Genomic DNA, 27,192 nt, shown 5'->3' on the forward strand with positions numbered 1-27,192 from the left:
AATGGTTGATATTTGTACAACAAGTAGAAACTTCTAGATTTCAGGAAATGGGCATAACGAAAATATTTTGACACATTTGGCTTTTTCAACAGTAAATTTCCATGTGATTTGTTTACGTATTTGCGCAGCTAATTTTTGCTATGGAATTGAGAATGGTTGATATTTGTACAACAAGAAGAAACTTCTAGATTTCATGAAACGGGCACAACGAAAATATTGTGACATATTTGGCTTGTTCAACAGTAAATTTCCATCTCATTTGTTTATATATTTACATAGTTAATTTGTGCTATTGAAGTGAGAATGGTTGATATTTGTACAACAAGAAGAAACTTCTAGATTTCATGAAACGGGCACAACGAAAATATTGTGACATATTTGGCTTGTTCAACAGTAAATTTCCATCTCATTTGTTTATATATTTACATAGTTAATTTGTGCTATTGAATTGAGAATGGTTGATATTTGTACAACAAGTAGAAACTTCTAGATTTCAGGAAATGGGCATAACGAAAATATTTTGACACATTTGGCTTTTTCAACAGTAAATTTCCATGTGATTTGTTTACGTATTTGCGCAGCTAATTTTTGCTATGGAATTGAGAATGGTTGATATTTGTACAACAAGAAGAAACTTCTAGATTTCATGAAACGGGCACAACGAAAATATTGTGACATATTTGGCTTGTTCAACAGTAAATTTCCATCTCATTTGTTTATATATTTACATAGTTAATTTGTGCTATTGAAGTGAGAATGGTTGATATTTGTACAACAAGAAGAAACTTCTAGATTTCATGAAACGGGCACAACGAAAATATTGTGACATATTTGGCTTGTTCAACAGTAAATTTCCATCTCATTTGTTTATATATTTACATAGTTAATTTGTGCTATTGAATTGAGAATGGTTGATATTTGTACAACAAGTAGAAACTTCTAGATTTCAGGAAATGGGCATAACGAAAATATTTTGACACATTTGGCTTTTTCAACAGTAAATTTCCATGTGATTTGTTTACGTATTTGCGCAGCTAATTTTTGCTATGGAATTGAGAATGGTTGATATTTGTACAACAAGAAGAAACTTCTAGATTTCATGAAACGGGCACAACGAAAATATTGTGACATATTTGGCTTGTTCAACAGTAAATTTCCATCTCATTTGTTTATATATTTACATAGTTAATTTGTGCTATTGAATTGAGAATGGTTGATATTTGTACAACAAGTAGAAACTTCTAGATTTCAGGAAATGGGCATAACGAAAATATTTTGACACATTTGGCTTTTTCAACAGTAAATTTCCATGTGATTTGTTTATGTATTTGCACAGCTAATTTTTGCTATTGAATTGAGAATGGTTGATATTTGTACAACAAGAAGAAACTTCTAGATTTCATGAAACGGGCACAACGAAAATATTGTGACATATTTGGCTTGTTCAACAGTAAATTTCCATCTCATTTGTTTATATATTTACATAGTTAATTTGTGTTATTGAATTGAGAATGGTTGATATTTGTACAACAAGTAGAAATTTCTAGATTTCAGGAAACGGGCATAACGAAAATATTTTGACATGTTTGTCTTGTTCAACAGTAAATTTCCATCTCATTTGTTTATATATTTACATAGTTAATTTGTGTTATTGAATTGAGAATGATTGATATTTGTACAACAAGTAGAAATTTCTAGATTTCAGGAAACGGGCACAACGAAAATATTGTGACATGTTTGGCATGTTCAACAGTAAATTTCCATCTCATTTGTTTATATATTTACATAGTTAATTTGTGTTATTGAATTGAGAATGGTTGATATTTGTACAACAAGTAGAAACTTCTAGATTTCAGGAAACGGGCACAACGAAAATATTGTGACATGTTTGGCTTGTTCAACAGTAAATTTCCATCTCATTTGTTTATATATTTACATAGTTAATTTGTGCTATTGAAGTGAGAATGGTTGATATTTGTACAACAAGTAGAAATTTCTAGATTTCAGGAAACGGGCACAACGAAAATATTGTGACATGTTTGTCTTGTTCAACAGTAAATTTCCATCTCATTTGTTTATATATTTACATACTTAATTTGTGTTATTGAATTGATATTTGGTTGATATTTGTACAACAAGTAGAAACTTCTAGATTTCAGGAAACGGGCACAACGAAAATATTTTGACACATTTGGCTTTTTCAACAGTAAATTTCCATGTGATTTGTTTATGTATTTGCACAGCTAATTTTTGCTATTGAATTGAGAATGGTTGATATTTGTACAACAAGTAGAAATTTCTAGATTTCAGGAAACGGGCACAACGAAAATATTGTGACATGTTTGTCTTGTTCAACAGTAAATTTCCATCTCATTTGTTTATATATTTACATAGTTAATTTGTGTTATTGAATTGAGAATGGTTGATATTTGTACAACAAGTAGAAACTTCTAGATTTCAGGAAATGGGCACAACGAAAATATTTTGACACATTTGGCTTTTTCAACAGTAAATTTCCATGTGATTTGTTTATGTATTTGCACAGCTAATTTTTGCTATTGAATTGAGAATGGTTGATATTTGTACAACAAGAAGAAACTTCTAGATTTCATGAAACGGGCACAACGAAAATATTGTGACATATTTGGCTTGTTCAACAGTAAATTTCCATCTCATTTGTTTATATATTTACATAGTTAATTTGTGCTATTGAATTGAGAATGGTTGATATTTGTACAACAAGTAGAAACTTCTAGATTTCAGGAAATGGGCATAACGAAAATATTTTGACACATTTGGCTTTTTCAACAGTAAATTTCCATGTGATTTGTTTATGTATTTGCACAGCTAATTTTTGCTATTGAATTGAGAATGGTTGATATTTGTACAACAAGTAGAAATTTCTAGATTTCAGGAAACGGGCACAACGAAAATTTTGTGACATGTTTGGCTTGTTCAACAGTAAATTTCCATCTCATTTGTTTATATATTTACATAGTTAATTTGTGTTATTGAATTGAGAATGGTTGATATTTGTACAACAAGTAGAAATTTCTAGATTTCAGGAAACGGGCACAACGAAAATATTTTGACACATTTGGCTTTTTCAACAGTAAATTTCCATGTGATTTGTTTATGTATTTGCACAGCTAATTTTTGCTATTGAATTGAGAATGGTTGATATTTGTACAAGAAGTAGAAATTTCTAGATTTCAGGAAACGGGCACAACGAAAATTTTGTGACATGTTTGGCTTGTTCAACAGTAAATTTCCATCTTATTTGTTTATATATTTACATAATTAATTTGTGTTATTGAATTGAGAATGGTTGATATTTGTACAACAAGTAGAAATTTCTAGATTTCAGGAAACGGGCACAACGAAAATATTTTGACACATTTGGCTTTTTCAACAGTAAATTTCCATGTGATTTGTTTATGTATTTGCACAGCTAATTTTTGCTATTGAATTGAGAATGGTTGATATTTGTACAACAAGTAGAAATTTCTAGATTTCAGGAAACGGGCACAACGAAAATATTTTGACACATTTGGCTTTTTCAACAGTAAATTTCCATGTGATTTGTTTATGTATTTGCACAGCTAATTTGTGCTATTGAATTGAGAATGGTTGATATTTGTACAACAAGTAGAAACTTCTAGATATCAGGAAACGAGCACAACGAAATATTTTGACACATTTGGCTTTTTCAACAGTAAATTTCCATCAAATATGTTTATATATTTACATAGTTAATTTGTGCTATTGAATTGAGAATGGTTGATATTTGTACAACAAGTAGAAAGTTCTAGATTTCAGGAAACGGGCACAACGAAAATATTTTGACACATTTTGGCTTTTTCAACAGTAAATTTCCATCTCATTTTTTTTATATATTTACATAGTTAATTTGTGCTATTGAATTGTGAATGGTTGATATTTGTGCAACAAGTAGAAACTTCTAGATTTCAGGAAACGGGCACAACGGACTTTTTCAACGTCCTTATGTGATACATATAATTCTAGGGAACGGTAGGTAGGGAACAATTGCCAGTTGACTCAGCTGCCCTATGACGAGGTCATTAAGGTCCACCGAATCCGTGAATGGCGGAAGATACCTGGGGAGTGTATTGACGGACCAGAATGTGATCCTCTGAAGATTGACTAGTAATATGTGTTATCTATGATCGAGGTCGATCCTTATCAGGTGTGGCCGAGTTGTAAAACTGTAAATGCAACATTGCGTAGTTCTTAAGTAAATACCATTAATACATCCATGTAAATGCAACCATTCCAGGCATGAAGAATAATGAATAAAGACGAAATGGGTAACTTCGGGAGAGGTAACCAAAAGAACAAGACTTGTTTAAATCAATTGAAAATTAATCTAAAAAGTATTATTCCATACGCCACTAAATGTTGGAGTTTAAATTTCCAAGAAATACTTTGTTTTCTTTTGAACAGGTGAAAAATATTTTAAAAACATTTTATTTTTGTTTTTCAAATAAATAACCTCATAATTGAAATCTTAATTAATGTGCTTTGTTTGCTTTGTATAAACAAATGGCAAAAACTAAAATAATAATAACTTAAAAATAACAAAATATTGCCCAATGAACCCATAGCAAAAAAAGTTGTAAGGTCAGTGACTAAAGTTGAAAGGGTTTTGGAACATTATTTAATTTTTTTTTTTTGTATCCTTCGACTGATCGCTTTCAATTTTATAACTAAATCCTTTACTGTACGAATGAATTAGGTATATTAACTTTCGTGGCTGACACATAAATGGGATTTGCGTCCTGTCATTGCGGTAGTGCCTATGCACATATTTATGAAATTAGTTAAATTAATTAATTAAGAGAAGTATTTTTTTTTCACCAAATAAAAATGTTTTCCGTATTAAATGAGCTGAAGATTTCCTGAACATCTGAAAAACCAATGAAAACAAACATATCATAACTTTTAAAAATTTCACTATACATATGTGAAGCCCAATTCCATAATTTTCAAAATTCAAGATTTCTGTTTAGGCCCAATGCCTAACTTTTACCTGATTGACGGCGCCCCCCCCCCCCCCCCTAAGGTTTTAATAATATTTCCAGCCGCCCACACTCAGGCCGCATTTGTGTGCATGAATGCCCATGCATGCGTTTCATACACATGCACATGTGTGTGTGCAGGTTGTCAGCACCCATGCACGTATATGTGGGGGTGGTTGTGTGTGTGGCCTTTCCCCTCCTTAACACCAGAGGACTTTTTCGCCGCTTAGCGGTTGTCCGGCCTCTTTTATGATCGACCGCCAACCAGTTCACATCGCCCAGGAGCACCATCGCCATTAAGGTAACCTTATACACATTGTACATTTTCTTGCATTTTGAATTAAATATTATTTTAGACCGAGGCAAATCCACTTGTGTTTCTTTATTTCATTTCGAGAAACCCATCAACCCGAGATCGACCCGTGTGCGCCATTCCCATTGCCGGTTTCCGACGCACTCAGGCCGAACATTGGTCCTCCCCACCAGGAACTGAAAGCACCTTTTTTATATATATACAGTCCACATATCAACCTTCACAGCACATTTGAATACCAGAAAAATTGTTGCCAAAGATTTAATCAAAGGATTTGCCGCAGCAGCCAAACATAACAACGGAAAAAGTGGGGTTATATTATACACAAGTGACCAGAGCCACAGCACATCTGCATACAAATTTTTGTCAAAGGATCGCTACAGCACATCTTAGCAGAACCACCAGATCCGCAGCACAATAAATAATAAGAAGTAAGTGTTATATTTCTTACCACTTTTTTTTCCTTTTGAGTGATTATTAGTGACAAATAAAGATAAATACCCGTGTTGTGCGTGAAAAATTTAAATCGAAAAGGAGTATAAATAAAATAATTAAAAAAAAATGTTTAAGTTAAACGGTTTTATTGAAAACAATACTTACATGAAATAATAATAATACGAAAAGCTTGAAAATAATTAGGTATGTCCTAGGTACTAGCCATCACACTCTTTATCAATCTAGGGCGTTGATCAGACAATTAAATAAAAGCGTTGGGCGCGTGAAATTTCTAAAAATGTGAGGCGTAGCATAACCTGATTAAGGTTCAGTTGGTTTTACTTATGACTATCAATAGAAATATGAGGCGTCCAACGCTTTCATTTAATTGTCTGATCAACGCCCTAGATTGATAAGTAGTGTGATGACTAGTACCTAGGACATACCTAATTATTTTCTAGCTTTTCGTATTATTATTATTTCATGTAAGTATTGTTTTCAATAAAACCGTTTAACTTAAAATTTTTTTTTTAATTATTTTATTTTCAAGTTTTTAGTCTCTATTTAATTGCCTATTATTTCTCATTCTATTTATTTCATTTAGTGACTCATTATTACAAGTACTCTTTCCTGATAATTTGTTACGACCTACGTCCTCAATACATAATCCTTCCAAAGACTTTACTCGACTCTGCGCCACGTATGCTTGTCCCTCCTCCAACTACAAAATATTTTGATGTCACTTCTACTGGACTGTGTGCAATATTTGTTCCAAATATGAGCCAAATCGGGCATCATAGATCGCTTTCTATTCATGTATGTATTATGTGTTCCAAATATGGACCAAATCAAATCGGACCACAAATACGATTTTTGTGAATATCTCGATCCTTGCGCCACCTAGCGGCGATTTTTTTATAGGTCGCTTTCTATTCTTGTATGTATTATGTGTTCCAAGCATGAGCCAAGTCGGACCACAAATACGATTTTTGTGAATATCTCGATCCTTGCGCCACCTAGCGGCGTTTTTTTTCCATAAATTGCTTTTTATTCTTGCATATATTATGTGTCCCAAATATGAGCCAAATCGGACCACAAATACGATTTTTGTGAATATCTCGATCCTTGCGCCACCTAGCGGCGATTTTTTTGATAGGTCGCTTTCTATTCTTGTATGTATTATGTGTTCCAAGCATGAGCCAAGTCGGACCACAAATATGATTTTTGTGAATATCTCGATCCTTGCGCAAGAATAGTATAGTACTTTAATGTGGGGTACTTTTTGTACCCCTCGGTGACTAGGATCTCGATATATAGGCCAACGTGTGGACCCGGGTACCCCAAGAATGTGTTTATACAATATGGATATCAAATGATGAGTTCTTTAGCAGAGGGTAATTTTCATACATCTGGGTGATTAGGGTCTCGCGATATTGCCCAAAACGTGGATCAGAATAACCTTAGGATGTGTTTTTACATTATGGGTATCAAAAGGAAGCTGTGCTGATGAGTGGTAATTTTTCTCTGGGTGACGGGCGTCTCGAGATCATTTCATGTGTGCAACATTTTTTGAATAAATATACGAATTTTTCGATTTGTGTCATGCTGCTAAGTTGCAAATTCTTTTTGAAGGAGAGTAAACATAAACACCGAGGTTTGTACACTGTTTATGATAGATGATTCAGCACACATACACAAACGCACTTTGAAAATGGCCAACGCATTTAATTTTACTCCTCAAAATGCAGCGCTTAGAGCAACAAGTGCACCGCCTACAACTTTGACTGCATTTTTTCATTTATGTCAATCGGTCGATTTTGCAAGAATATTGCTATATGCAGAAGTGCCACAATATTTCACATGGGATAAATCCAGGAAAACATTTCAAAAGCGAAAACAAGGAAAACCAGTACAAGGTCATCATAATGTGTTCTCAAGATGCATTAGGACGCATTTATGTAGTTCATCCAAATAATGCTGAGTGTTTTTACTTGCGATTGTCGTTAACTAATGTTCGTGGCCCAACATCATTCCAAGCTTTAAGAACAATTAATGGTGAATTGTGCGTTACATATTGTGAAGCATGTCAACAATTAAATTTGTTGGAGGATGATAAGCATTGGGAAGATACGCTTGCCGTTTCAGCTGTAATAGCCAGTCCACATCAAATACGAACATTATTTTCGATAATAATTGCAATGTGCTCCCCATCTAATCTATTGGAATTATGGAATAATTCGTTAGTACAATTGGGCATGCCAGCAGCAAATCGTCCAATGCATGATATGTTCAATCGAGAACTGGAGCGTGAATACCATTATAATTGTTATGAACTAAACACATTTGTAACATCAAATTTAACGAAATTGAATTACCAACAGCAACATGTTTATGATACAATCATGAATAATGCTAGCCATGAAACTGGTGGATTGCTCCTGCGGGAACAGGCAAGACCCTTTTGATTTCATTGATATTAGCAACAAAGTATGTAAGCTCATCGCATGGGACGAGTATACTATGGCACAAAAGAAATCATTGGAAGCACATGATAGAACTTTGAAAGATCTACGAGGAAGCCAAACAGTTTTTGGAGGTGCCATGATTTTATTGGGTGGAGATTTCAGCAAACATTACCTGTGATCCCAAAATCCACGGCTGCAGATGAAATCAATGCACGTTTAAAATCATCGTATTTATGGAAACATGTAGACACGCTTACACTTACTACAAACTTACGTGTTCAACTACAAAACGATCCGTCAGCAGCTGAATTTTCACACTGAAAATCGGAAATGGCCAAATCTTGTCTGTCGATCCAACAGGAATTATTACATTGCCTAACAATTTCTGCACTTTTGCACAGTCTAAAGAGGCATTGATACAGAGTGTATTTCCAAACATAGTTCAACATTACAAAAACTATGATTGGCTCAGCGAAGGAGCAATTTTAGCTGGGAAAAATAAGGACGTCAATGATATAAATGCAGCAATTCTGGATTAAATACCTGGTGGTATAGTTGCATATAAGTCAATGGACACTATTACTGATCAAGATGATGTCGTAAATTATCCAACTGAATTCTTAAACTCACTCGATTTGCAGGCCTACCACCTCATAATTTCCGATTAAAAATTGGAGCACCGATTATTATGCTGCGCAACATTAATATGCCACGACTTTGCAACGGTACCAGACTCGCTGTGAAGAAGCTAATGGGTATAGTTATCGAAGCAACAATTTTGAAAGGGAAGTACAAAGGAGAAGACGTTTGGATACCCAGAATTCCGCTGATTCCGAATGATTTACCATTCGATTTCAAACGTTTGCAGTTTCCTTGCCTTCGCTATGACAATTAATAAGGCGCAAGGACAGCCTCTACAAATGTACGGTATTAATTTAGAATACCCATTTTTTTCTCATGGACAATTGTTTGTAGCTTGCTCACGAGTAGGCAAACCATCGTCAATATTCATTTACGCGAAAGATGGAAAAACCAAAAACGGTGTCTACCAAAAAGTGTTACAATAAAGTTCGAATGAAATTGTATAAAAGAATTTGCTTTGTTTCGTATTAATTTTATTCTCTTTCAGCAAATCATCGAATTTATCACCTAGCGAAGCGGGCGAGGGTACGCTAGTTATATATAAAATTAGATAAATTAACTGATCGCAAAAATATGAAAAAAAAAGTTCTATTTTTTTGTAATGTTTGTGCACTAAGAAGATTTAATCTATCTATCAATATACATATAAAGAAGGTTGTATATTTGCATGCAGCTATGGACTTGGAAATCACTCTCCGATTTGATCAAATTTGCAGGGTCGCTTCATGAGAAGCCGTAGAGAATTCCTAATAACGAGAAACGATCTATTCGTACAAAGTCTATTCACAGTTCGATTTGCCTGAAATTAGGTTTTAGGCAGCCCATTTCCTGGATTAGTATTTACGAGACTTTTTTTCCTTGGGAAGCCGTAGAGAATTCCTAGTAACGAGAAACGATCTATTCGTACAAACTCTATTCACAGTTCGATTTGCCTGAAATTAGGTATTGGCAGCCCATTTCCTGGATTAGTATTTACGAGACTTTTTCCGGGAAAAGGACCAGGGACCGACTACGATTAGGGGAGGGACTGTAACTGGAACTGGGACTTGGAATAAGGAATGGAGAGAAAATTGTGACGGAGAAAGCGATGGTGTTAGACATAGGGCAGTAAAGACGGAGAGGGATAAAGATACGCAAAGATAGAGATAGGAAGAAGGAGTAGTGAATAAAATGGCAAGAAGGAGGGAGAGTTAGAGGTAAAACCTTCTAAAAATGTAGATTAACCAAAGTTAGGGTAGAACAATGTCTGCAGGGTCTGCTTATATTGATAGATAAAAGAGGTGAAAATTGTTTTTTTCACTTTTTGGAACTTTTTATGTTCCGCTAACTTGGCTCACTTTCAATATATGCAAAAATGTGTACGAATGAAATAAATTAAACAATACGTGTCTCTTAAAGGTAAATACTTAATTTTTGAAGCTTATAATTGCGTTTTCAAAGCACTTTAAGGAAACCAAAGTAGTATTCTGTGTTATTGAATCATAAAAATCAATAAGTTTAAGAACAAAGAGCAATTTCAAGAGTCAGATAGCTAGGAACATGATTTCGATTATGAATACCCAGCAGAAAACATGAACGGTGCTGAACGAGTACTAATCCGATGAAGAGCTTGACATTTGGTACTGCCACTTGTACCAATAGCGCTTAGGTTCAAGCTAGGTATATATATTTAAATAAATTAATCAAAGGCTGCTACTATTTCAAACCACCTGCGAATTAGTTAAGGACGCGTTCAAAGGGCAAGTTCAGTGTAGGCCTTTTTAAAGCGTTCCTAATTGATTCAGTCTTAGGTGGTTCTGAAATAGTCGCAAACATTTATTTATTAATTTAAATCCATATTTCTCAGACTTCAGCGTTGTTGATACAAGTGTGGCTACCCACTCTCCCGATATGCATCCCATTAGCACCAGTTCGGAGGTAGTCATTAAGGGCCGTTTTACCATCTCCAGTTAAGTTAGATTTTATCTGCTGGATAGCTACCTATCAGATAGATTCATTTGACACTTAAATTTTCACCAACACAGGGTGACCAACCAAGGGTTAAATCGATAAGTAGGACAATTGTGTAGAACAAAACATCTTTTATGAATTCACGAAAATTGGCCAAACAGCTTACTTTTGTTTACACTGTGTTAGGAAATAAATTCACATAACAGAGACGCGAGTATGTAGAAATTTAAAATTTCTATATCTTAGAAAAAAGGGGGGGACTTAAACCTGTATGGTGAAACTGTCGGTTTGCGTGACTGTCTCTCATTTTTTTTGTAGGGTATTTACAATGCTACCCGAACTTGGGCTAATTACTGTTTTTGGTTTTTTATTTGGAATGGTATAATGTGTTTTGTGTGTGTGTGGAATTTTCGCTGAAAAAATCGGTATAGAATACAAGTATAAAAGGCACGAAAAATTTTAATATCACATTGTCAGTTTTATGTCGAAGAAGTTAGTGATATTTGCTCGTGATATATTCCAGATAATACTATACAAAATGCTGAATCATCTGTTTGCTACGTAAGTAACTAAAGTTGTGTTATCCTTTCATATTTATTAAAAATCAATAGTGTTGCAAATGAAAACATATTTAAGGATAAACTACATACTGCTATATGTTTTGTTATAAATTTAGAGAAATATATATATCCAGTTTTTGAACATTTCCTGTGTTTAAATCACATCTAGAAATAGCTAGTGGCATATGTCCTAGAAAGCATTATCAAAAGAACGGAGTTATTTTGTAAGAAAGGTCCTGTATTTAAAAAGAGGTTTTCAGCTTTCTTTAAATAACAATTTGGACTCATTAAGTCAATGGATGTCTTCGCGGACCATCCAGTTCAACCTAACATAATCTAATTGAGCCCGATGAATCTGATTTATAATTTGCAGTACCTACTGATAGGCTAATGGGCACATTCAATGCGCTCACGCTCAAAAAAAAAATAAAAACAAGTAAGGAAGGCTAAGTTCGGGTGTAACCGATCATTACATACTCAGCTGAGAGCTTTGGAGACAAAATAAGGGAAAACCACCATGTAGGAAAATGAACCTAGGGTAACCCTGGAATGTGTTTGTACGATATGGGTATCAAATTAAAGGTATTAATGAGGGTTTTAAAAGGGAGAGGTGGTAGTTTTATAGGTGGTCGCCTTTTCGAGATACCGGCATAAAGGTGGACCAGGGGTGACTCTAGAATTTGTTTGTACGATATTGGTATCAAATGAAAGGTGTTAATGAGTATTTTAAAAGGGAGTAGGCCTTAGTTCTATAGGTGGATGCTTTTTCGAGATATCGCCATAAAGGTGGACCAGGGGTCACACTAGAATTTGTTTGTACGATATGGGTATCAAATGAAAGCTGTTAATAAGTATTTTAAAAGGGAGTGGGCCTTAGTTCTATAGTTGGACGCATTTTCGAGATATCGCCATAAAGGTGGACCAGGGGTGACTATAGAATTTGTTTGTACGACATGGGTATCAAATGAAAGGTGCTAATGAGTATTTTAAAATGGAGTGGGCCTTAGCTCTATACGTGGACGCCTTTTCGGGATATCGTTACAAAGGTGGACCAGGGGTGACTCTAGAATGCGTTTGTACAATATGGCTGTCAAACGAAAGGTGTTAATGAGTGTTTTAAAAAGGAGTGGGCCTTAGTTCTATGGGTGGACGCCTTTTCGAGATATTGCCATAAAGGTGGACCAGGGGTGACTCTAGAATTGGTTTACGATATGGGTATCAAATGAAAGGTGTTAATGAGTATTTTAAAAGGGAGTGGGCTTTAGTTCTATAGGTGGACGCCTTTTCGGGATATCGTTATAAAGGTGGACCAGGGTTGACTTTAGAATGCGTTTGTACATTATGAGTATAAAACGAAAGGTGATAATGAGTATTTTAAAAGGGAGTAGCCCTTAGTTCTATAGGTGGAAGCCTTTTCAATATATTGCCATAAAGGTGGACCACGGGTGAATCTATAATGTGTTTGTACAATATGGGTGTCAAATTAAAGGTATTAATAAGAATTTTAAAAGGGAGTTGTGGTAGTTGTATATGTGAAGCGTTTTCGAGATTTCGACCAAAATGTGGACCAGGGTGACCCAGAACATCATCTGTCGGTTACCGCTAATTTATTTATATATGTAATACCACGAACAGTATTCCTGCCATGATTCCAAGTGCTTTCGATTTCGCCCTGCAGAACTTTTTCATTTCATTCTACTTAATATGGTAGGTGTCACACCCATTTTACAAAGTTTTTTTCTAAAGTTATATTTTGCGTCAATAAACCAATGCAATTACCATGTTTCATCCCTTTTTTCGTATTTGGTATAGAATTATCGCATTTTTTTCATTTTTCGTAATTTTCGAAATCGAAAAAGTGGGCGTGGTCACAGTCGGATTTCGGCCATTTTTTATACCAATACAAAGTGTGTTCAGATAATTATGTGAACTAAGTTTAGTAAAGATATATCGATTTTTGCTCAAGCTATCGTTTCAACGGCCGAGCGGAAGGACAGACGATCTACTGTGTATAAAAGCTGGGCGTAGCTTCAACCGATTTCGCCCTTTTTCAGAGAAAACAGTTATCGTCCTAGAATCTAAGCGCCTACCAAATTTCACAAGGATTGGTAAATATTTGTTCGACTTATGGCAATAAATGTATCCTAGACAAATCAAATGAAAAATGGCGGAGCCACGCCCATTTTGAAATTTTCTTTTGTTTTTGTATGTTGTTGCACAATATCATTACTGGAGTTGAATGTTGACATAATTTACTTATATACTGTAAAGATATTAAATTTTTTGTAAAAATTTCACTTAAAAAAAATTTTTTTTTAAGTGGTCGTGGTCGATCTCCGATTTTGCTAATTTTTATTAAGCATACATGTAGTAATACAAGTAACGCTCCTGCCAAATTTCATCATGATATCTTCAACGACTGCCAAATTACAGCTTGCAAAACTTCTAAATTACGTTCTTTTAAAAGTGGGCGGTGCCACGCCCATTGTCCAAAATTTAACTCATTTTCTATTCTGCGTCAGAAGTTCAACCCACCTACCAAGTTTCATCGCTTTATCCGTCTTTGGTAATGAATTATCGCACTTTTTCCATTTTTCGAAATTTTCGATATCGAAAAAGTAGGCGTGGTTATAGTCCGATATCGTTCATTTTAAATATCGATCTGAGATGAGTGCCCAGGAACCTACATACCAAACTTCGTCAAGATACCTCAAAATTTACTCAAGTTATCGTGTTAACGGACGGACGGACGAACGGACATGGCTCAATCAAATTTTTTTTCGATACTGATGATTTTGATACATTGAAGTCTATATCTATCTCGATTCCTTTATACCTGTGCAACCAACCGTTATCCAATCAAAGTTAATGTACTCTGTGAGCTCTGATCAACTGAGTATAAAAATAACCATGTAGGAAAATGAGCCGAGGGTAACCCTGGAATGTGTTTTTATGACATGTGTATCGACATGTGTATCAAATGAAAGGTATTAAAGATTATTTTAAGAGGGAGTGGCCATAGTTCTATAGGTGGACGCCATTTAGGGATATCGCCATAAAGGTGGATCAGGGTTGACTCTAGAATTTGTTTGTACGATATGGGTATCAAAGGAAAGGCGTTAATGCGCATTTTAAAAGGGAGTGAGCCTTATTCCCATAGGTGGACGCCGTTTCGAGATATCGCCATAAAGGTGGACCAGGGGTGACCCTAGAATTTGTTTGTACGATATGGGTATTAAAAGAAAGGTGTTAATGAGTATTTTAAAAGGGAGTGGGCCCGAGTTCTATAGGTGAACGCCTTTTCGAGATATCGCCATAAAGGTGGACCAGGGGTGACTCTAGAATGTGTTTTTACGATATGGGTCTCAAACTAAAGGTATTAATGAGGGTTTTAAAAGGAGTGGTGGTAGTTGTATAGGTGGTCGCCTTTTCGAGATATCGGCATAAAGGTAGACTAGGGGTGACTCTAGAATTTTTTTGTACAATGAACCTAGGGCAACCCTGGAATTTGTTTGTATGACATGTGTATCAAATGGAAGGTATTAAAGAGTATTTTAAGAGGGATATGGGTATCAAATGAAAGTGTTAATGAGTATTTTAAAAGGGTGTGGCGCTTAGTTCTATAGGTGGACGCCTTTTCGAGATATCGCCATAAAGGGGACCAGAGGTGACTCTAGAATGTGTTTGTACGATATGGGTATCAAATTAAAGGTATTAATGAGGGTTTTAAAAGGGAGCGGTGGTAGTTGTATTGGTGGTCGCCTTTTCGAGATATCAACATAAACGTGGACCAGGGGTGACTCTAGAATTCGTTTTTACAATATGGATATCAAATGAAAAGTGTTAATGAGTATTTTAAAAGGGAGTGGGCCTTAGTTCTATAGGTGGACGCCTTTTCGAGATATCGCCATAAAGGTGGACCAGGGGTGACTGTAGAATGCGTTTGTACAATATGGGTATCAAACGAAAGGTGTTAATGAGTATTTTAAAAGGGAGTGGGTCTTAGTTCTATAGGTGGACGCCTTTTCGAGATATCGCCATAAAGGTGGACCAGGGGTGACTCTAGAATTTGTTTGTACGATATGGGTATGAAATGAAAGGTGTTAATGAGTATTTTAAATGGGAGTGGGTCTTAGTTCTATAGGTGGACGCCTTTTCGAGATAGCGCCATAAAGGTGGACCAGGGGTGACTCTAGAATTTGTTTGTACGATATGGGTATCAAATGAAAGGTGTTAATGAGTATTTTGCAAGGGCGTGGGCCTTAGTTCTATAGGTGTACGCCTTTTGGAGATATCGCCATAAAGGTGGACCAGGAGTGACTCTAGAATTTGTTTGGGCGATATGGGTATAAAATGAAAGGTGTTAATGAGTATTTTGCAAGGGCGTGGGCCTTAGTTCTATAGGAGATATCGCCGTAAAGGTGGACCAGGGGTGACTCTAGAATGTGTTTGTACGATATGGGTATCAAATTAAAGGTATTAATGAGGGTTTTAAAAGGGAGCGGTGGTAGTTGTATTGGTGGTCGCCTTTTCGAGATATCAACATAAACGTGGGCCAGGGGTGACTCTAGAATGTGTTTGTACGATATTGGTATCAAATGAAAGGTGTTAATGAGTATTTTAAAAGGGCGTGAGCCTTAGTTGTATATGTGAATCGTTTTCGAGATTTCGACCAAAATGTGGACCAGGGTGATCCAGAACATCATCTGTCGGGTACCGCTAATTTATTTATATATGTAACACCACGAACAGTATTCCTTCCAAGATTCCAAGGGCTTTTGATTTCGCCCTGCAATACTTTTTCATTTTCTTCTACTTAATATGGTAGGTGTCACACCCATTTTACCAGTTTTTTTTCTAAAGTTATATTTTGCGTCAATAGACCAATACAATTACCATGTTTCATCCCTTTTTTCGTATTTGGTATATAATTATGGCATTTTTTTCATTTTTCGTAATTTTCGATATCGAAAAAGTGGGCGTGGTCATAGTCGGATTTCGGCCATTTTTTACACCAATACAAAGTGAGTTCAGATAAGTACGTGAACTGAGTTTAGTAAAGATATATCGATTATCAAGTTATCGTGTTAACGGCCGAGCGGAAGGACAGACAGTCGACTATGTATAAAAAATGGGCGTGGCTTCAACCGATTTCACCCTTTTTCACAGAAACCAGTTACTGTCCTAGAATGTAAGCCTCTACCAAATTTCACAAGGATTGGTAATGTTTTGTTCGACATATGGCATTAAAAGTTTCCTAGGCAAATTAAATGAAAAAGGGCAGAACCAGGCCGATTTTGAAAATTTCTTTTATTTTTGTATTTTATTGCACCATATCAATGCTGGAGTTGAATGTTGACATAATTTAAGTAAATAACTTTTACTTTACTTACTTATTTAACTTTTCTTTTAAAATTTGACTTTAGAATTTTTTTTTTCAAAAAGTGGGCGGTGTCGTTCTCCGATTTTTCTAATTTTTATTAAGCGTACATATAGTAATAAGAGTAACGTTCCTGCCAAATTTCATCATGATATCTTCAACGACTGCCAAATTACAGCTTGCAAAACTTCTGAATTACGTTCTTTTAAAAGTGGGCGATGCCACGCCCTTTGTCCAAAATTTTACTAGCTTTCTATTCTGCGTCATAAGTTCAACTCTCCTACCAAGTTTCATCGCTTTATCCTTATTTGGTAATGAATTATCGCACTTTTTCGATTTTTCGAAATTTTCGATATCGAAAAAGTGGGCGTGGTTATAGTCCGATATCGTTCATTTTAAATAGCGATCTGGGATGAGTGCCCAAATTTCATCAAGATACCTCAAAATTTACTCAAGTTATCGTGTTAACGGACGGACATGGCTCAACCGAATTTTTTTCGATACTGATGAAGTTGATATATGGAAGTCTATATCCATCTCGATTCCTTTATACCTGTGCAACCAACCGTTATCCAATCAATGTTAATATACTCTCTGAGCTCTGCTCAACTGAGTATAAAAATAGGAAGGTACTTTGTGTGAGGATGCAAAGCTTCACGTTTTTTGTGGTCTGCATGTAAAAACTATGACTACGAATCACGTATTTCAAAAATATATGACCTAAACGTAACTATTTGATGAATTTTGAAGCTTCTAGCCGTAAAAAAGGGGCAAAAATGACAGTTTATATGAAGTATATAATATATATACCACCGATCTGTATGATTTTTTCAGACAACAATATATACTAAAGACGTAAGCATTCGTTGAAATTTGAAGCTTATAGCTGTTACAATGGGGTAGAAATTGCGAAAAGTTTCTTATCTGAACAATCGGTTGAATGAGATATATACTATATATACCACCGATCTTTATGATTTTTTTCAGACAAAAATATATGTTATATACACGTGAACATTCGTTGAAATTTGAAGCCTCTAGCTCTTAAAATAGGGTAGTAATTACGAAAAGTTCCTTATCTGAACAATCGGTTGTGGGGGATATATACTATATCCACGACCGATCTCATAAATTTTTTCAGGCAACAATATGTGCAATATAGGAAAGTATATGGTGAAGTTTGAAGCTTCAATCTGTTAAATTGAGTAAGATATTACAAAAATCCTCTTTTTCTGAAGAATCGGTTATCCGGCCGGTTCCCACAAATGTCTAATCGGACACCCAAATACACCCGCTCTCCAAATTTTATCAAGATATCTCAAAAATTGATACAATTGCATACAAACAGACAGACGGACAGACGGACATGGCTAAATCAACTCAGCTCTTCAACCTGATTATTTCGGTGTACTTAATGTCTATCTATTTTCCTTTAAGGACTTACAATTTTGGGTTTCGTGACGAAATTAATATGCCATTTCATTTTCATGAAAGGTATAAAAAATGTTGGGTTTAGCTTTAACATTAAAGTACGTGTATTTAGAATATGATATGAAAAAGGTTACATTAAAAACTCAAACGCATGCGTCGGCTTTTCTTTGCCATTTCATCTAAAACTTCATCAACGGTAACAATTTGATCACGGTGGATGCTTAGTGATGCACAGCCATTCAATCGATTTTCACTCATCGTATTTCTCAAATAGTTTTTAATCAGCGTAAGAGTTGAAAAAGATCTCTCGTTCGTTGCCGTTGTTACTGGAAGCGTACACAAGATTTTCACAACATGTGAACATTAGGAAAAGCCACAGAATCGCATTCCTGTAATATTAATCATAGATAAATTGATAAAAAAAAACCGAAGTACCTCCTTCAGGAATAAGTAAAATTGATGCTTTTTGAGCCTATGCATGAGATCTCAGTATATGTATGTATATAAAATTCAAAAGAAAGAAACTGATCGAATAGAAAAAAATTTAATTTAAAAAAGTCATATCTACACGGAAAAAACACTAATGTGTTTTTTACATTTTAAAATGTTGAATCGTAATTTCAAATTCTGAGTTGCTGAGTCTAGAAATGGTATACAAATTTGTATACGGTAATGATCCTCCGCGTTTGTTTGAGCACTTTTTCTAGGCAAAATAATAGGGATTTCATTAGAAGAGCATACTGCTTCATGCCTTTTCATTCCAATGAATGTAATCGCTGTTGAGGCAAACGAGCAAACGCCTGAATTGATTTTATTCACGCATGCAATAAGTTGGTTGATTTTAAATCAATGTCGATTATGTTCATTTAAGCAATGGATCATTGAACGCGATCATGTTGCCGAACGTAATCGAACGTTAATTAAAAGATAGAAAGTTATTAAAAGAAATTTTGGTTAGAATTTAGCAAACAGATTGTTTAGTGAAAAACTTACATATATAAATGTATGTATCCCTAGATTACATTAGGCGTCACAAATTGCACAATTTTAGTATAAACTAACTAAGTTATTCAAGAAAATTAAAAGTATAAAAATGGTACTAGTAATATGTAGTACACTTGTCATTAAACTGGACTTTGATCATCAAACATAATTGGTATGTTTTGTTTACATATGTACGTATGTATGAAAGGCTGTGTTCAGTGAATATCTAAGAATGTGAAAATGTAAACAAAAACTTTATAAACATAAAAGATATGCGGCGGAGATGTCAGCTGTGTCTTCCTTTCTATTAACAGTTCTCTCTCTATTTTGCATAATTCTTAAGCTTTCTGTTGTGTATCTCACTTTTTCCCGCCTTTCCTTGTCCAATATTCTCGCTTTACCTGGATCAACAGAGTGTCCGCTTTCCGTTGTGTGTTGCGATAGTGCTGTATTATTTTTCTTTTTATTTATATCCGACTCATGCTCTTTGAGTCGGATACCCAGGGTGCGCTTTGTTGTGTACCTATATATATTTTATTACATTTTTCGTGTTCGGTTCCTTCACATGGTATTTCGTATACTATATTGTTGTGTTGTGAAAGGGGGATAGGGCTTTTTGCTTTAGTGAAAATACTTTGTAGAGTTCGATTTTATTTATATATATAGCACAAATAGAAAACAAAAGTAGCAGATTCTCAACAACAAGCACTGCAAGCCAAACGAAGAAGTTCTTCAGTGTGACTTACATACCAAAATTAACAGAGAACTTCGGCTCTGATATACCATACAACAAAAATAACACATGCTTGGCTTATAAATCAAATCGAACTCTACAAAGTATTTTCACTAAAACAAAAAGCCCTATCCCCCTTTCACAACACAACAATATAGTATACGAAATAACATGTGAAGGAACCGAACACGAAAAATGTAATAAAATATATAGGTACAACAAAGCGCTCCCTGGGTATCCGACTCAAAGAGCATGAGTAGGATATAAATAAAAAGAAAAATAATACAGCGCTATCGCAACACACGACGGAAAGCGGACACTCTGTTGATCTAGGTAAAGCGAGAATATTGGACAAGGAAAGGCGGGAAAAAGTGAGATACACAACAGAAAGCTTAAGAATTATGCAAAATAGAGAGAGAACTGTTAATAGAAAGGAAGACACAGCTGACATCTCCGCCGCATATCTTTTATGTTTATAAAGTTTTTGTTTACATTTTCACATTCTTAGATATTCACTGAACACAGCCTTTCATACATACGTACATATGTAAACAAAACATACCAATTATGTTTGATGATCAAAGTCCAGTTTAATGACAAGTGTACTACATATTACTAGTACCATTTTTATACTTTTAATTTTCTTGAATAACTTAGTTAGTTTATACTAAAATTGTGCAATTTGTGACGCCTAATGTAATCTAGGGATACATACATTTATATATGTAAGTTTTTCACTAAACACTCTGTTTGCTAAATTCTAACCAAAATTTCTTTTAATAACTTTCTTTTATGTACATTGCTGTTGTTATAAAATTACTGGTTTGTGAAAAAAATTACTAAATAAATTCAGTTTCGCTCCTGAAGAAGCTAAGGTGATTAGCGAAACGTTGAGCCGAAATAGTGGAGTTTAATTTAACTTTGCACTAAGCAAATAATGGTCAAAAAGCCTATTTATACTGCTGTAATCGAACGTTGTTGTGTTCGATTTCTGCTGTTCTCTGATATGTATCCTTGCAAATTTACAAGGAAACTTATTTATGAAATTATAGTAAAGTTAACATGTACATTTGTATATTTAATAAATTGCATAATTATTGTGAAACAGAATATGATTAAAATATATAAATGTTCACTTCGTGCATACATATGCTTGCATATTAAAAATATAATATCATCAACAAAGTGAATACGTGCAGAATTATAAAGAAATTTATTAACATAGACATAAAAAAATCAATAAATTTCTGTTGCTGTCCGTCGTTGGTTATAACGACAACAGCAACAAGTGAAAACGGCAATTGCCTAAGCTGTAGAATATATGGCATTAAAACTTTATATTTCCAACACGTTGGCAATTCTCCTTTGCCAACTGACGTTACATCAATTTAAAATGCCACAGCATGTGAAACAACGGGAAACTGTGAAGTAAAGGGAAACTGGGAAACAAATGGAAATTGTGAAACGGGTTTGTAAATAAAGGAACACAAAATTTCAGCTTGGGTTTTCACCACACACTGTTTTATCAACTTTCATTCAAATATCGATCGTAATGGAAACTTCTTTGACCATTAATAAGCGGATCAGTTTTGGGGGGTTTTGATGTCAGCCATTTTGATCTAATGAAAGCCAAGCAGTAACTTATGAAAATTAATACAGTTTGTACTTGGCACGATTTACCTTCGAGTAGATTTAGGCGACGGAGTGTTTGAAAAACTTATGATTGGTTTAACTTGGGTCAAAAAGAATGCCATCAAAAACTGCCTCAAGCTGACCCGCTGGAGAGTTGGGGTCAAAAGTGATTCCATTAGGTCATATTACTGATTACAAATCGATAAAGCAGTGAACAGCCAAAACCCACGCTAAAGTCTTGAATTCATTTATTTCACAACCCATCTCATTATTTCTCGTTTCACACGCTTTGGCATTATTTATTGGTGGGAGGGCTCAAGGCAACCGCTAAGGAAATTTTTATGTCAAATATGCCATACCTTTGGGCAATAGCTCTAAGCCATAGAAAAAGCAACATCAAAAGATTTAGGTAAAAGTTTTTTTAATTAGAAAACAATTTATTTTTTGTTGATTTGACTGTTGAAACACTTAATTCAGAATCCACAACTCGTGCGAAGTTGGTTCAATAGCTAATTGTGATAGATAAAAATGTACAACTATATCGGTTGCATGGACGTGTAACTCGGTTGATTTTACCGGCTGTTTCTTGAAGAAAATTCTTTGGTCAGTGTTGCCGTTGTCACACAAATTTATAATTTTTTTCTTCTAAATTTTGTTTTCGGTGCCTTGAGTACTTTTTTCCTAAAGAGCTGTCAAATTTGAGGCTTGTTTTCTCTTTTAAATAGTGTTTTTTAAAAAGTATTAGTGATTTAAAATGTTTAACATTCTAGTAAAAAAAACGCTAAATGTTATTACTGCCAAGTCAAGTTTCATTAATATTTGAAAAATCAAAAATTCACCTCTGGTACTATTTGGATCAAGCTTTATTAAAATAACAAATAAACAACAAAAAACTTAATTGTGTTTATTATATTTTATTGTTTGACTTTTAAATTTAAGCTCTCTTTCTGTTTCAATACCATTTTTTTTTTGCAGAATAGCTTTTCTCTTTAACTAATTTTAAATTTTCTTCTTTGGAGCGTTGAGATGTGATATATTACAAATAATTAGACATTTAAAATTGATAATAAGACCAGATCGAAAAGCGGAAAAAATTAACAACTTTCCATGAAATGCTCGAATAATTTTAGATGGTAGCTCACTTTAAACGTATCCCATTGACAAGAAAAAGAATATAAAACAAGTAAGGAAGGCTAAGTTCGGGTGTAACCGAACATTACATACTCAGTTGAGAGCTGTGGACACAAAGTAAGGGAAAATCACCATGTTGTAAAATGAACCTAGGGTAACCCTGGAATGTGTTTGTATGGCATGAGTATCAAATGGAAGGTATTAAAGAGTATTTTAAGAGGAAGTGGACCATAGTTCTATAGATGGACGCCGTTTCGAGATATCGCCATAAAGGTGGATCAGGGGTGACTCTAGAATTTGTTTGTACGATATGAGTATCAAATGAAAGGTGTTAATGCGTATTTTAAGAGGGCGTGGGCCTTAGTTCTATATGTGGACGCCTTTTCAAGATATCGCTATAAAGGTGGACCAGGGCTGACTCTAGAATTTGTATGTACTATATGGGTATCAAATGAAAGGTGTTAATGAGTATTTTAAGAGGGCGTGGGCCTTAATTCTATATGTGGACGCCTTTTCAAGATATCGCCATAAAGGTGGACCAGTGCTGACTCTAGAATTTGTTTGTACTATATGGGTATCAAATGAAAGGTGTTAATGAGTATTTTGAAAGGGAGTGGGCCTTAGTTCTATAGGTGACGCCTTTTCGGAATATCGTTATAAAAGTGGACCAGGGTTGACTTTAGAATGCGTTTGTACAATATGGGTATCAAACGAAAGGTGTTAATAAGTGTTTTAAAACGTAGTAGGCCTTAGTTCTGTAGGTGGACGCCTTTTCGGAATATCGTTATAAAAGTGGACCAGGGGTGACTCTAGAATGCGTTTGTACAATATGGGTATCAAATGAAAGGTGTTAATGTGTATTTTTAAAGGGCGTGGGCCTTAGTTCTATAGGTGGACGCCTTTTCGAGATATCGCCATAAAGGTGGACCAGGGGTGACTCTAGAATTAGTTTGTACGATATGGGTATCAAATGAAAGGTGTTAATGAGTATTTTAAAAGGGAGTGGCCCTTAGTCCTATAGGTGGACGCCTTTTCGAAATATCGCCATAAAGGTGGACCAGGGGTGACTCTAGAATTTGTTTGTACTATATGGGTATCAAATGAAAGGTGTTAATGAGTATTTTGAAAGGGAGTGGGCCTTAGTTCTATAGGTTGACACCTTTTCGGAATATCGTTATAAAGGTGGACCAGGGTTGACTCTAGAATGCGTTTGTACAATATGGGTATCAAACGAAAGGTGTTAATAAGTGCTTTAAATGGAGTGGGCCTTAGTTCTATAGGTGGACGCCTTTTCGGAATATCGTTATAAAAGTGGACCAGGGGTGACTCTAGAATTTGTTTGTACGATATGGGTATCAAATGAAAGGTGTTAATGAGTATTTTAAAAGGGCGTGCGCCTTAGTTCTATAGGTGGACGCCTTTCCGAAATATCGCCATAAAGGTGGACCAGGGGTGACTCTAGAATTTGTTTGTACGATATGGGTATCAAATGAAAGGTGTTAATGAATATTTTAAAAAGGAGTGGGCCTTAGTTCTATATGTGGACGCCTTTTCGAGATATCGCCATAAACGTGGACCAGGGGTGACTCTAGAGTTTGTTTGTACTATATGGGTATCAAATGAAAGGTGTTAATGAGTATTTTAAAAGGGCGTGGGCCTTAGTTCTATAGGTGGATGCCTTTTCGAGATATCGCCATAAACGTGGACCAGGGGTGACTCTAGAATTTGTTTGTACGATATGGGTATCAAATGAAAGGTGTTAATGAGTATTTTAAAAGGGCGTGGGCCTTAGTTCTTAAGGTGGTCGCCTTTTCGAAATATCGCGATAAAGGTGGACCAGGGGCGACTCTAGAATTTGTTTGTACGATATGGGTATCAAATTAAAGGTATTAATGAGGGTTTTAAAAGGGAGTGGCCCTTAGTTGTATATGTGAAGGCGTTTTCGAGATATCGACCAAAATGTGGACCATGGTGATCCAGAACATCATCTGTCGGGTAACGCTAATTTATTTATATATGTAATACCACGAACAGTATTCCTTCCAAGATTCCAAGGGCTTTTGATTTCGCCCTGCAATACTTTTTCATTTTCTTCTACTTAATATGGTAGGTGTCACACCCATTTTACCAATATTTTTTCTAAAGTTATATTTTGCGTCAATAGACCAATGCAATTACCATGTTTCATCCCTTTTTTCGTATTTGGTATATAATTATGGCATTTTTTTCATTTTTCGTAATTTTCGATATCGAAAAAGTGGGCGTGGTCATAGTCGCATTACGGCCATTTTTTACACCAATACAAAGTGAGTTCAGATAAGTACGTCAACTGAGTTTAGTAAAGATATATCGATTTTTGCTCAAGTTATCGTGTTAACGGCCGAGCGGAAGGACAGACGGCCGACTGTGTATAAAAACTGGGCGTGGCTTCAACCGATTTCGCCCTTTTTCACAGAGAACAGTTATCGTCCTAGAATCTAAGCCTCTACCAAATTTCACAAGGATTGGTAAATTTTTGTTCGAGTTATGGCATTGAAAGTATCCTAGACAAATTAAATGAAAAAGGGCGGAGCCACGCCCATTTTGAAATTTTCTTTTATTTTTGTATTTAGTTGCACCATATCATTACTGGAGTTGAATGTTGACATAATTTTCTTATATACTGTAAAGATATTAACTTTTCTTTTAAAATTTGAATTTAAAAAAAAAATTTTTTAAAAAGTGGGCGTGGTCGTTCTCCGATTTTCCTAGTTTCTATGAAACAGGCATATAGTAATAAATGTAACGTTCCTGCCAAATTTCATCATGATATCTTCAACGACTGCCAAATTACAGCTTGCAAAACTTCTAAATTACCTTCATTTAAAAGTGGGCGGTGCCACGCCCGTTGTCCAAAATTTTACTAGTTTTCTATTCTGCGTCATAAGTTCAACTCACCTACCAAGTTTCATCGCTTTATCCGTATTTGGTAAGGAATTATCGCTCTTTTTCTATTTTTCGAAATTTTCGATATCGAAAAAGTGGGCGTGGTTATTGTCCGATATCGTTCATTTTAAATAGCGATCTGAGATGAGTTCCCAGGAACCTACATACCAAATTTCATCAAGATACCTCAAAATTTACTCAAGTTATCGTGTTAACGGACAGACGGACGGACGGACGGACATGGCTCAATCGAATTTTTTTTCGATACTGATTATTTTGATATATCGAAGTCTATATCTATCCCGATTCCTTTATACCTGTACAACCAACCGTTATCCAATCAAAGTTAATATACTCTGTGAGCTCTGCTCAACTGAGTATAAATATAGGCCCGTAGTCATAGTCGAAATAAAATAGAGTTTTATTGGTTTAAACATGGTTCTAAATTAAATATCATTTCAAGTCTGTTATAGTCCACTTAAACACTATTTTATCTCTAAAAAAGTATTGTAAATTTAAAATGACATGAGCGCGATTTGAATTTTTTAAAATAGGTTTTAAATTGGTGGTCTGCTGTCAAAAGTTATGAGAAATTAAAAAATTTGCTATTTAAACGCGATTAGCTTAAATGGAAGTGAAAAAAGGCTTCCCCGACAAGCAAATATACATATGTCAGGAACTAATTTGTTATTACTTGGCTCCACATATGCGAAATCTTTAATTAAGACTATTCCGCATTCATAGATATTTGTGATTTTTGATATTTCAGTACCTTTTGAGGAAAGCATCCTATACTGATTTTGGTATTAAATTTAGAAATAAAAAATCAATCGAAGGAATTATTTACCACAGGCGTCGATTTTTAAACTTGTCAAAAAATTTCGGGAGAGGTGTCAAATGATGCGTTTTAATTTCGGAATCATTAATCCGCACCCGGCAAAGTAATACTTTTGCTCTTTCAAGATATTTTTGCAAAAAAAAAGTTTAAGACTTTCATGTGGTTGATGTAATTTTGATGATATTGTTGTACACAGGAAATAATTAACTAAAAAGGCGTTTTGCGCTGATACAATTTTCACCAGTTTCGCAGCCGTTTGAGGGTAATTATTCGGTTTTTTGTGAATATCTATTAATAAAAGAATAATTTCGTATTTCCGACTTCTAATTGTTGAATTACTTTACAGAATTATTGAATTCAATTATGCAGGCATTTCTATAACTATACTCATAACTATACTAAACTCACTTTATTTATGCTGACTTTGCGAAGACACCCCTAAATTTGATTTAACCTGATTATCATTGAATGTCCTGCATACTTATTAGTATCAAGGTTGGACAAATGCCTATTCGGTTTCGGGTCTATTAAATTAAACGGCTTTAACGGTTAGGGCCACCTAACATTTAAGGTTTGCATCAAACTGCATCAACAACTTTTCTTTACAACATTCTTAAAAACTATATAAACTATTCAACATGAATACGAATGTATGAGTGAATCGCCTTGTTGCTTCCTTTTCTTTAAGGAGCCCAAATCCGCTTTAACTACTTATTCGTTTATGCTGCGAGAGT

General features: G+C 34.9%; 1 protein-coding gene across 2 annotated transcripts in view; it reads left to right on the forward strand.

Moving 5' to 3' along the window:
- The first annotated feature begins 11,256 nt into the window (after positions 1-11,256).
- LOC137241065 (lopap-like) overlaps positions 11,257-27,192 on the forward strand; it is a 49,271-nt gene continuing 33,335 nt past the window's right edge. For both annotated transcript variants that reach the window (XM_067768241.1, XM_067768242.1), the window contains exon 1: positions 11,257-11,405. In XM_067768241.1, the coding sequence (XP_067624342.1) occupies positions 11,326-11,405 (80 nt within the window). In that variant the 5' untranslated portion in view covers positions 11,257-11,325. The remainder of the gene's footprint in view (positions 11,406-27,192) is intronic.

This window comes from Eurosta solidaginis, chromosome 2 (assembly GCF_040869045.1).
Source record: "Eurosta solidaginis isolate ZX-2024a chromosome 2, ASM4086904v1, whole genome shotgun sequence".
Classification (NCBI taxonomy): domain Eukaryota; kingdom Metazoa; phylum Arthropoda; class Insecta; order Diptera; family Tephritidae; genus Eurosta; species Eurosta solidaginis.